Raw genomic sequence first — 12,171 nt, 5'->3', positions numbered from 1 at the left:
GGAGCCGGTTCTGGCACCGGTTCTGGTTCTGGTTCCGGTTGTGGTTGTGGCAGTGGATCAACAAGTAGCTGTTCAGGCTGCGGCTCTGGCAGCAGCGGTTCAGGCGCTGGCTGTTCTTGTCCCGGTCAAGGAGGTGGGTGCCAAGGAAGTGTTGGCATCCCAAGTGTTGTTATTCCTGGTTTTTTGGTCCCTATCCCTTTGTCGGGTCTATATTGCACACCTATTGAATCATGTCCTGCCGGAAACTGTGGTGGGATTCGTTTGATTTTTTATCACAGTCAATACGCCACCGCTTCTACCAACTCCACCACCACCACCACTACCAATGCTAACCAAGAAACCATGACCCAGTCACCTAATCAGCACGGAATCAAGAGTGATGATCATGACCATAACTTGACAGATAATATCAACGCTGGATCATTGCCCGAGAATGAGGAGAAGAGTGTACCGGATGGAAGCTACCGCAGTGATGAAGCCATTGATCATCATCATGATCGAAATATGAATGCCTTTGCCCCTGAGTCCATCTAGTTTATCTAACCAGGCAGACCATATATGGGAGATAATCTATTAAGCTAGCTAAGCATCTGTGTTATATATATATATGGAAATCTCAGTGTGTGTTGTGTTTTATATAGTTTTTCAAACAAAGACTTTCAGATTCAATTTCAGTGCTGATGGTTAAATTAGAACATAAAGAGCTGATTAAGATATATAGGAAAGCCTCCAAAATAAATCCCTGACTAGCCAGGAAATTTAGCAAGATATTCTTAATTGGTATTTTTAGTATTCAGTGAAAATACAATGTACTGGGTTTGAACCTCGGCTTTAGTATCTCTATAAGAAAAAAGAAAGGGAAAGAGATCGACTACTAATTTCCAAAACAGACCATATTCCAAACATCAAAACAGAAGCATAAATTACATATCAAGAACTTCCATGGCTTCTTTTTTTTTTTTTTTTTTTTTTGAAATTGAAAACTATTTTACTCTGAAGGAGTATACACATACCAACCGACATGACAACTTACACACAAACAATCCATTTTTCTCTGCAGTAGGAGAGTTTCTGGTTATCTGGTCTTCTTTATTCTGTCTCAACTACAGTTGAATCTGCCCAATTCGATGCACTGCCAGTGCGTGGAATGCTTGGGATTCTTGTGTACAAGTCAACCTGAAAAAAGACTCCACATACATCTCCGTTATCATCTTCACGTGCAATCGCTTTTACCTTATGCAGTGGATGAACAAAGCTAATCAGCCCACTTCCATTTGTGAACATGCAGCCTGTATGACCATTATGAATAACACTCTTTTAGCGCTTAAAACTAGTTCATCTACAATATAGCAACGAAAATCTAACTGCTAACTTTATATGATCTATGTTTTGTACTTTCGATTAACAACCTAAGAGAGCATAGTAAGGAGAAGATAATAAGAGTTCTAATCAATTGGACTAACCTGCAGGAAAAGGTGAACAAGATTTTCCACAAGCCTCTCTAATAATGTTGGGATTGTTGGAGCAGACTAAGGACCCATCACCAGCCATTCCCCATTGGAGTTCAATGCTTCCATCACGGTCCTAATCACATGGTTGGCTATTGAATTAAAATCCTTTTTGTCACAATTTCTTATTGGGAAATTAGTTTTGAAGAAATAATACAGTACTAATTTTGAAGAAATAATACAGTATAATTAATTCTGTGGATGAACAAGTTGGGTTTAATATGCAATGTTCACATTTATGGAAATTCAATGACAATTTCAGTATCCAAAAACTTATAATTTCTTGATGACCATAATTCTTAAACAGGGTCTAGTCTGAAAAATTAACTTTCATGTAAACTGTCAAGCACATCAAGCAGGAATAACTAAAGTTTGCAATGTAAAATTATATGGCAACAACGAATCATCTTTTATCTATATATATATATATATATATGGTTTTAATTCTCCTGGACGTTGGATTCCAGGATAAGTTGTCCGACAACACGCCTATCCACATAGGCAGAGCATAATTTGGACTCCATCGCCTTGAAGAAGATTACCATATAATGTACACTCAAATAAAACATAATTTCTCTGCCAAAAAAATAAAAAAATTAAAAAAATTTATAAAAAATAAAAATAATTAAAATAATTAAAAAAAAAAAAATCTAAAACTAATGAACTCACCCTGGCTATAAAAAGGGTAGAATTTCTAACATCAAATAGAATGAATGCAAATTTTCCATGGAGATCTTTAATGACTTGGTCAGGTGGGTAGGGTGCTCGATCTCTTAGGACCTTATAGGCTTCAATCACAACCATGGCTTCTGTTGCAAGTCTTGAAAGTCCATAATGGCGTCTAAGTTCACTGGTGTTCTCCAAAGTCCCAATGAAAATGCAAAATACATCCTCCATGACAATGATAGACCTAAAAAAATGCGAAAAGATGATAATTCAGATCCTCGATTCTTTAATTTCCTTTAAAATATTTCTATGTTTGTTGTTAATATATGATCATCTGGGAAATTTTCTTTTGCAGTTGCATGCAAGTTTAGCCCATGAAGAAAGAAATCAATAAAAGATCATAATACCAACCAGAAGATATTAAATATTGTATAATTCAGTACCTTGGTGGTGAATAAGCATCATTCTCTCTAGACAAGGCCATGAAATTCCCATTTGAAAGGTTGTATACAGATGACTCAGGCCAAGATGCTCTGAAACTCTTCAATATTTCTTCCCTGCTGCTACTCTTGGAATTCCCAAAACCTACTGAAGGAAGCCTCAGCTCTTCCGGTGGTTTCCCAATTGATTTCTCAAAAACTGCTAACATTTTTTCAAGCAAATTAAACCTCCAAGAATCCCAAGATGGTGAAGAAATTAAAGCTGGTTTTTTATACAAACACACACACACACACACTATTTGGTAAAGGCCGAAGACATGCTTATCTTTAAAAAGTCTTTGTAACTGAAGGATGAAGTTTGCTGACTTAAGTGTTGCTTTGGACTATGCATGTGGCAGCTCAAAGGCTTACTTGGAGTCTACGTGTAATGTGTTAAGGTAAGCATATGATATACATGTATACATATACTTAGAAGCCGTTACTTTTTTGGTTTCTTCTATGATCTGTCCGTTACAGAATTTCAATAGGCCAGAGATTATGGGTTTTGGTAAATATAAATAAATAGATTATTTGGAAGGAAGATAAAGAGAAAGAGAAAAAAACATCAACAATAGTGGATAGATTCTTGTTTATTTTTACAATATGCCGGTACTAATAGTTCATTTGGTGTTTAGACCAAGTTAAAATCCTCTTTCATCTTTGCTTTACTTTAAAGACAAAAAAAAAAATAGTAAATAAATAAAATAATAAAATAATAGCCAATTTCATCTTTGACAAATTTTGGATAAAGTTAGAACAGATATTTTTTTATCGTTTAGGCCCCGTTGCTGATATCCACAAATAGACCATCACTTGGTTTTCGGCATTTGATAGTTGATGTTTCCAATATCATTTTCATATATAAACAACTGTTATTTTTGGCACTATTTCTTAATTCATTCTAGAAGACATGCTATTTTCTTTTGTTTTTTTTTTTTTTTTTTTTTTTTTGCTATGCTAGAAGACATGCTATTATGTATACTAAAACTAGGACTTCATATAATTTCATAGAATTTAAACGATTATTCTCCTTAGAACTATCTCTTCATTTATTTAAAAAGACATGTTATTTTATTTTTAATATTAAAAAATAATTTTCAAAAAAATTAATATGTAATACCAAATAAATTAATCAATGTAAATCCCGTTTTATTATCCACATCATCATGTCTTATAAACTAAAAAATAATTTCCAAAATATCAATTTTAATATGTATATATGAGAAATCTCTAATCAAATCAGCATAATAATTTTACAATCAAAACTTTATTTATCAACCATTGCATTGATTTTCTTTTAAAAAAAAAAAAAAAACATTACAATGATTTACAAGTTAAAATTTAAAAATTTTATTATAATTTTTTGGATTTGTACAAAATTTATTTTACTCATATAAAATTTTAACAAGCCATTGAATTATTAATTGATTTCTAAATTTTAATCTTTAAATTTTTTGGGCTCAAATTCAATCTTTAAATTTGATATCATCCAAAACTAATAAAGCATGACAGATGTTGACTATTCCAATTCCAGACATTATCAAAAATAAAATGACAAGGGAATTGAAAGAGAAGTTAAAAATCTGATGGAAATTACAATAGTAATAATAACAAGATTGATGGACATTGATTGAGAGGACAAATGGCGATGGGGGAGGACAAATTGGCTGTGGTGTCCCTCCAGTGGCATCAAATTGAAACGGAAGTGGACTTCATGAACGCTTAAGCCAATTAGGAACCTTTTTATGCACCAAAAAGTTAACAATAATTGATCAATTGGTGATCATATTTGTCTTCTATTCCCTTTAATTGGCAAATAATTTTCCCAACCTGCTTTCCTGTTTTGAGTTCCTTATCCAAACAACTTACCCGCGAAAAAAAAAAATTCATTGCAGCCACATAATATAGAGGATTTTGATGCAGCAAAAGACATTATATGCAAGGTATTTGACAAACCATACCATGGATATTGATTACATGGAGAAATAAATTATCAATTAAATTTAAAAAATATCACATTAATTTTTTTTTTTTTAATAATTATACCAAGGATCTTAATTTTTTATAATAATTATATCACGTACCCCTGCAAATTGGGTTGTTATTTATCTATTTAGGTTTTATAAAAAAAATAAAAAATAAAAAAAAATTTAAATAATATGATATTAAGATGGCCTAAGATATCACAGTTACCGTATTTCACCTCAACAACTGATCAAGGGAATCCAATCCCAATAAATGATCAAGGGAATCTAATCCCATGTACGTAAAGAAATCAAAACTGGTGCAAATGATATGTACGAAAAAAAAGGTCATCAGACATATGAAGTGACATTTTACTTGATGTAAGCAACTGTACAACCATAATTCATTGGACTTTCCTGTTCATACTTAGCCACTCGAGGGTGGCTTGCTAAGATTTCAATGGCGCGCTCCTTAACAGCCCCAGTGCCCATCCCATGTATGACAAAGAGAACAGAATAAGACTCTCTAGCAGAGATGGCCATTTCCAGTTGGTAAGAAGCTTCCTCTACCCGCATACCACGCAGATCTACAGTGTTCTTTGAAGTCTGTACCACTGGACCATAAGAAACTTCTTCATCTTTGCTGCCCCCCGAATGACTCTTGAATTCTCTGCTCTGTCGAACCTACAGTATTAACAACATGATCATATTTTACAGTTGGATTCAATTTCACTACATCTAGAGGCTACGAGAGAATGGTCAAACAAAATGTTTCAGCGCAATAGAATAGAAAATAGTAAGACAATTAAGCTTGTATGACTCAGGTTTACGATTAAAGCATGCATCTCCACCCAGTAAATGCCATCATCTTCAATGTCCTAAAAAATCTCCCATGAGTAGAGATATCATACCTCATGAGCCAAAGATGAAACATAATTCAGATTTCAGACTGCTGAAAATGTTAGAAGTTCAACAGTGTGCAATTAGTCAAATGGTATGAATGGTAAAGAATAATGTACGTAGCATGCACTAGGCATTATTATCATCCCAAATATGTATTGAGACTCTAGTGACATATTATTTCTGAAGGCTTCTAGACAAACTAAGATAAAAAGGCTTTCCAAATGCCAAGTAGAAACATGCGAGCATGTGAACCTGCATACGGAGGTTAGAATCCCCACAGTAAGATCAAGTCAGGAATTTCCAACTAGGCAATGGGTAAGAATTCCCCTCATAGCCCAAATGGGCCATTTCATGGGCAAAAAGAATTAAGTCACACAATATCCTCATGGAAGAATTCTTTAATGAAAAGACTAAATAATAACAGAGAAAAAATTACTTGACCACAAACATTAAGAACTTCACCACACTATTGCTTAGGGCATACCTGCCGCTTTAAACGTGGAGAAGAACCAGTAACAGATTTCTTGTTGCGACTAGGAATAGCTCTGATGTCACTTTTCTTCACACGCACCTTGATTTTACCATATTGTACAAGGATTGTCTCATCATCTCCAGGAGCTTCCACTACAGTTGCTAACTTATCCCTGAGTGCCTTCAAACTAACTAGCTCTCCAACTTGTGGTGTAAATGAATTCGAATCTGATTCACTGTCAGAAGTATCATCATCATCGTCAGGACAGTGAGCTTCAAGAATAGATGCAATTGCAGATTCAGATTTCCTAATCAGCAAGTTATATTGATCAGAACTGGCAGTTCTGAGTTGACTTTCAAACTCCTGCAGCACAGTTTCCATTTTAGATTTTGCAGTTTTCACCTCATCCTGGATCTGTAAGGTTTCTTTTGTCATCAGAGCTGTCTTCCGTGTATCAAGATCTTCCGCCTCATCATGGATCTTCAAACAATTTTAATAGAAATCCAGAAAACATACGATCAATGTTGGCATTCAAAGGCAAAATGAAAAAATAAAAATAATATTAACATACCACTAAATCCATGACTAAGGCCCTTCTTTCATAGTATAGAAGTGGCCATAATAGTAGCTAAATATTAGTATCAATTTGTTTCGAATTTTAGGACGCAGTCAAACATTGTGATACCTCTTAATCTTTGTCCATAGTCCTTTCCAATTGCAACAAATTAACAAACAATATAAAGCCTGGTTCTACAAATCCGAATAGAAATGCCAATTCTAAGGAAGCTATCTAGAAGCTTCAGCAATTTATGTTGGAACTTAAGTATAGTTGACAGCCATACAACATACTAAAAATTCAATATTCTATTATAAAGCCAGCAAAGCGGCAGACCCATATATACCAAGAAGAATACAAGAGTAAGCTTCCTATGAAGGTTACTGCACAGCCATATGGTTACAAATCCCCGGTCTGATGGAAATTCAAGCATTGCCAAGCAAAGACAAGTGTCAATAAGGCCATCAAATGATGTGCTCAGGCATTTTAAATCAAAAAACTAACCTTCTCTACCTAAAAAGGGAATGGGAATCAAAATTTAATTAACTAGAACCTGGCTGACCTTTGTTGGATTTCAAATATTAACTTTGGTCCTCTGATACATATATTGAAATAAGCCACACAACAACAGCAAAAATAAAAGAATTCTCAGTTAGATTAAAGTTTTTGAACAGTACCTCATGATAAAGGTCAATAATTTCTGCATTAAGAGATGCAGCTTTCTTAGCCTGAGCTTTCAGTCTGTCTCTTTCTTCCATCAATGACCAATATAGCAAACCTTTCCGTTCCTGCTGCTTTTCTGGAATTAAACTCTCCATCCATTCATTTGCACGTTTGATTATATCAACATTAAAACCGATTGTCTTTGCAATATTCAATGCATTTGAATCACCACTACTTCCCCAAAGGATCCGATAGGTAGGTTGTAAGGTTTGTAGAGAAAATTCCATAGCTGCATTCTCAAACCGGTTATCCTTTTCTTTCAGGCGACTTAAATCCACATAATGAGTAGTTACAACAGCCAAGTTAACATGATCTTTGAGATACTGCAAGATGCTGGAAGATAGAGCCAAACCTTCTGAAGGATCAGTTCCACCACCAATCTCATCAAGGAGGACAAGTGATTTTTTTGAAACCACTTCCAAGATGTTACTGATCCTCGATATGTGCCCACTAAAAGTCGAGAGATTTTGTTCCAGAGACTTCAATCGAAAAACCAGAGTCAGACTAAAAAAAACACATATAAAGAATCAATAACTTTTTCTGCCATTACTGAAACACACTACTACCTGTTGATCTCCAACATCTGCTAGGACAAGATTAAACCATGGAAGCTTTGGATGATTTTCAGCAGGAAGGTACATGCCAGCCTTGGACATGATAGATGCCAGACCCAAAGTTTTAATGGAAGCAGTTTTCCCTCCAGTATTGGGTCCTGAGATCACGACTACTCTAGTTCCGCAACCAATTTTGATGTCTATTGGCACAGGAAAACTAGATCTGCCCTTTGAAAGCTTTCCGGAATGGATTTTGCCATTTTCTTCTATAGAATGAACAGAATTTTCAGAATCAGACATGAGGGCATAGGGAAAACTTTTAAGAGAGGACTCAAGCAGCAAAGGATGTTGTATTCCATCAATATCCACGGACATAGCATAATCTGATTTGTCAAAATCTAAGACCTCACTATCCTCTGGACTAAAAGTTGGACAAACCCCATTTATCCACCGGGCATAACCAGCTCTAGCAAAAGCAAGATCAACTTCCAGGATTTTATCTAACAAATACTTTATCTCTATTTTGGATTTTGCTATTTCAGATGTAACCAAGCTCAAAATGGCTATCTCCTGGGCCCTCTCAGCATTTGAAAGTCTAACTTCCATGTTATTCAACTCCACTGCCTCTTTAGGTTCTACAAAGTATGTTGCACCAGAACTACTAACATCTAAAACTACACCATCAGAAAGTAAATTTCTGTGTGAAGCCCTTATACCCACACACATCCTACTCCGCCGCTTGGTTACTAAAGGACTATCAATGCCACCAGCCTGAAAAATCCGGGTTGACTCTCTCTTCAACAAAGAATCAAGATTTTCCATGTTCATTTTCCTTTCTGATCTAATCATTTCCAAATCATCACTTGCTCGGTCAAGGATAATTGAAAGATTGCAATCTATGCAAAATCCTATCTTTTGCTCCAGCTCCACTTGGAAATCACAATTTTTAAGTATTTCAAGGAGTGGCAATAACCTATTTAAATACAAGCAGATAGACAATATTCTAAGAGTCCGATTCATACAAAACTAGGTTAAAACTCCATGTATGATGCTTATATTCAAAATTAAAGTTAGAATAAGCACTGCACCCTATTTAAAATGAATTTCTTTTCAGGCAATTACTGAGACATGAGAATCCAATACCGTAAGCTATAGGCCTCCAAATTGACTCAAGCAAAATGGAAGACATCCACAGATACAACTATAAATAAAGAAAATGCAAACTCAAAGAGAAAAATAAAAAATAAAAAAAATCTACAAATGTTTATTTTACTAAGCATGCATATCACAAAGCCTATGCATATATTTATATTTATTACTTCTAGCTATGGTATATTAATAAAGAAGAAAGACTAGTCTCAAAGTCCACGTCTTACTAAGATCAGAGTCCTAGAACCATTACTTTCATTTCCTCATGTTGGAATTTCTCTTAATTAACATTTAAATTTCTTGAGTCGTCCCTACTATCATTTTGACTTTTGCAAATGCTACATATAATGATACAAACTTTATTCACTCATAATTTACCTTTTCTTCAACCAAGAAAAAATTATTACAAAAAAAAAAAAAAAAGAATGCTCAAATTCAAGCCAGAAATTCAAATACAGAGAGAAACAGAGGTGTATATGGAGAATGTTGTATATAAAAACCCAATACCTTTCCCTGCAGACTTCACTCATAGCCAAGTCCTCCAACTTCTCGAACAAGCCCCTCGCCGCACTCAGCGTCCTTCTCACCGCACAAAGCTCCTTAACGGTGAGCAACTCGCCGGAAGCCGCCGAATTAACAATTCCCGAGACCTCCTTGATCCCGGAGAAATCCAGCGGCCGATGACGCATCATCTCCATGGCTGCGACCGCCGCCGTCGTCTGGTCCAGAAGCTTCTGGCTTTCCTCCCTGGAGCGGCCCAAGGGAATGCCGGCCTTCCGTGAGGTGGAAAGGCCCATGGAGGTGGATGTGAAGGCGGAGAGCTGATTGCACACGGAGGCCCATTCGAGGATTTCGAGGGTTTGGGACTGAAGGGTCTGCGAGAGGGTGAGCCGGTGGGAGTGAGACTCGGGCGAGAAGGAGGGCTTGAGAGCTCTGGGGAAGAAGAGATTTTTGTGTTGTTTGGGGTTGAGTTGAATTGAGTGAGTAAGAGTAGGAACGAGTTGACTCAGTAATAACATGGCCTCTTTTTCTTTTTATAATTTTTCACTCCATTATTGGCCGTCGAACTTCAAACTTTCGACGGACGAACCCAACACCGGTGCACGCCAACGACTACGTAATATACGATGCCTATCCGTTGGGAAGTATGAAAATATGATAAATTACATACACTCCCTTACACTTTCATTTTTTAATATATACACCCTTGACTTTCTAGTAATTTCATAAACTCTCTTTACAATTCAACAGTTTTGCAATAGCTACCCTTTTTTTTTTTTTTTTTTCCGTCATCCCAAAAAAAAAAAAAAAAAAAGGGTTTCAAAGGTGAATCTGATTTCCGCATTGAAGAAATATTTCTTTCAATTTTTTTTTTCCGATGCAAATTTTAAAAAAATTAAAATTACTATTCTAAAATTTCTGTTCAATATAAATACATATTATTTTTTAGGAATAAAAATCACATTATTAAATATTTGGATTTTTAACATTTAATAATAATATTAAATATTCCTGCCTAATTTTACATAAAAACCGAATAAGTTAATTGCAATTTCCCTCTTTAGTGATGTCTTAATGCCCATAAAGTATTTCTTTTATTGTTATATGTAAACTTTTTATTTAAATGAATAACTATTTAATATAAAATTGTTGCATTACTTAGTGGTTAACTTTTAAAAAATTTTCGTTAGAAATTATTATTTATTATTGTTTTTATAATTATTCATTTTTTTTTGAAAAAATAATTATTAATTTTACTATTTGTTAACACGGTGAAAATTATAGTTAACGTGTTAAATATTAATTAAAATATTTAATTTTATTATTCATATTTAATAATAACTATTTGAATTTAAATTGATGTACGTTTCAGCAAAGAAAGTAGGCCGTGAATATTGTATTTTAGTTGGTCTGGGGAAGAAAAAGCTTACACGACAACTCGGCCTTCTCACCTGGGTTCGTTCACCGGTTGTAATAAAATAATATTTTTCAATAGTTATTTATACTAAATCAATATAAATATATAGAATATATATTATTTGTCTAAAACATGCAAATATACTTTTCGGGTTGTTATTATGGATAAATTAAAAATAAAAATAAAAAATAAGAAGTATTTTCATTCTCCGCATACAAGTATGAGCAGTCCGGTAACCATGACAAATGGCAAATCAGTAAAAATTTTCAGACGGGGCATGCTTTTATCATTATCATGAAAAGTCACTACAAATTGTTTTTTCACTTAAAAGAAACAATTTTTGCTTGAAAATTTCTCAATGATTCAGATATTCCTATGGTTTCTCACCTCTTTTTATTTTATTGTAATAGTAAATATCATTTTCACATTAGCATTTTTATAATTTAATATTAGTATGAATTTTTCAATAATAAATATTAATATTAATATTAAATTTTAAAATAGATTTTTATTGGGATATGTTAAAATATAATATTCGAAAATCAAAAATTTTATTTAATCAAATGTTTGAGATTCTAAATATACAGATCCTATTATATTTTACTTTTTTAACAATTCAAAATTCAAAATTATATCAAATAAATGGTAGGGATTTCATATAGTGGATTTACTATCAAAATTTGTAATTTGTAATATTTTTAATACCAAATTTGATTAAAAAAATAATTTATAAACTTTACAATGTGGCATTGGAGACCTACAATCATGCTAGAATATGGCAATATAATAGTAATTTACAGAGAAAAATCAGATAAATCAGATAGTTTTTGGATCACCTTTATAAAGTTCCTTTGATAAAAATTAATTGATGAGAACTTAAATTTTTTTCCCATTTTTTCCACTTAAAATTTCCTTTAATCAGAAATTTTCCTCTACTTAAACGTTTGGAAGTGTTTTTTTTTTTTTTCTATTTTACTAAGTAAAAATTTCTCAATTTAATTTTTTCCTCAATTTAATCTTTTAAGTTTTTTCAATATTTAACATCTAAAAATAATTTTTTCATAATCTATTTTTTAATATAATTATTTTTTCTTTTGATTTGGCTGATTTGGCTATTTAAAATTCTAATTACCTAAATCTTTTTAATACTTATCAAAATTTGAATAGGAAATTTTTGTAGAGAAAAGGTAGTTGAGGTGGTCCACCTGATTTTTCTCGTAATTTGCAATGGCACTCTGATATTTTAGTTTTTGAAGGATAATTGCGAGAAAAGTATGTT

General features: G+C 33.5%; 2 protein-coding genes across 2 annotated transcripts; both read right to left on the bottom strand.

Annotated features, from left to right (window-relative positions):
* Window positions 1-735: 735 nt before the first annotated feature.
* LOC107423847 (stem-specific protein TSJT1) lies at window positions 736-3,053 on the bottom strand. The gene is made up of 4 exons (XM_016033494.4): window positions 2,618-3,053; window positions 2,178-2,418; window positions 1,464-1,584; window positions 736-1,289 (listed from the first exon to the last, which is right to left on the bottom strand). Exons 1-4 carry the CDS (start codon window positions 2,821-2,823, stop codon window positions 1,090-1,092), a joined length of 768 nt encoding a protein of 255 aa, XP_015888980.3. The 5' UTR covers window positions 2,824-3,053; the 3' UTR covers window positions 736-1,089.
* A 1,739-nt stretch (window positions 3,054-4,792) lies between these two features.
* Window positions 4,793-10,117, bottom strand: LOC107424019 (uncharacterized). Its single transcript, XM_016033706.4, has 5 exons — window positions 9,482-10,117; window positions 7,838-8,798; window positions 7,226-7,750; window positions 6,005-6,472; window positions 4,793-5,301 (listed from the first exon to the last, which is right to left on the bottom strand). Exons 1-5 carry the CDS (start codon window positions 9,991-9,993, stop codon window positions 4,990-4,992), a joined length of 2,778 nt encoding a protein of 925 aa, XP_015889192.3. The 5' UTR covers window positions 9,994-10,117; the 3' UTR covers window positions 4,793-4,989.
* Between the last annotated feature and the right edge of the window lie 2,054 nt (window positions 10,118-12,171).

The sequence above is a fragment of the Ziziphus jujuba genome, chromosome 1 (genome assembly GCF_031755915.1).
Source record: "Ziziphus jujuba cultivar Dongzao chromosome 1, ASM3175591v1".
NCBI classification, from domain to species: Eukaryota; Viridiplantae; Streptophyta; class Magnoliopsida; order Rosales; family Rhamnaceae; genus Ziziphus; species Ziziphus jujuba.
Note: the sequence above shows the minus strand (reverse complement) of the source record. Positions and strands in the feature narration are given on the sequence as shown.

What these genes read in the sequence shown, in the direction of transcription:
- LOC107423847 (XM_016033494.4), bottom strand. Translation starts at nt 2,823, where the DNA reads ATGTTAGCAGTTTTTGAGAAATCAATTGGGAAACCACCGGAAGAGCTG. An exon ending in GATGCTTATTCACCACCAAG is followed by an intron (nt 2,419 to 2,617) that starts GTACTGAATTAT and finishes GCATTTTTTTAG; the next exon opens with GTCTATCATTGTCATGGAGG. An exon ending in CTACCCTTTTTATAGCCAGG is followed by an intron (nt 1,585 to 2,177) that starts GTGAGTTCATTA and finishes CCATGTGATTAG; the next exon opens with GACCGTGATGGAAGCATTGA.
- LOC107424019 (XM_016033706.4), bottom strand. Translation starts at nt 9,993, where the DNA reads ATGTTATTACTGAGTCAACTCGTTCCTACTCTTACTCACTCAATTCAA. An exon ending in CAGATGTTGGAGATCAACAG is followed by an intron (nt 7,751 to 7,837) that starts GTAGTAGTGTGT and finishes TTTCGATTGAAG; the next exon opens with TCTCTGGAACAAAATCTCTC. An exon ending in CTCCACGTTTAAAGCGGCAG is followed by an intron (nt 5,302 to 6,004) that starts GTATGCCCTAAG and finishes TTAATACTGTAG; the next exon opens with GTTCGACAGAGCAGAGAATT.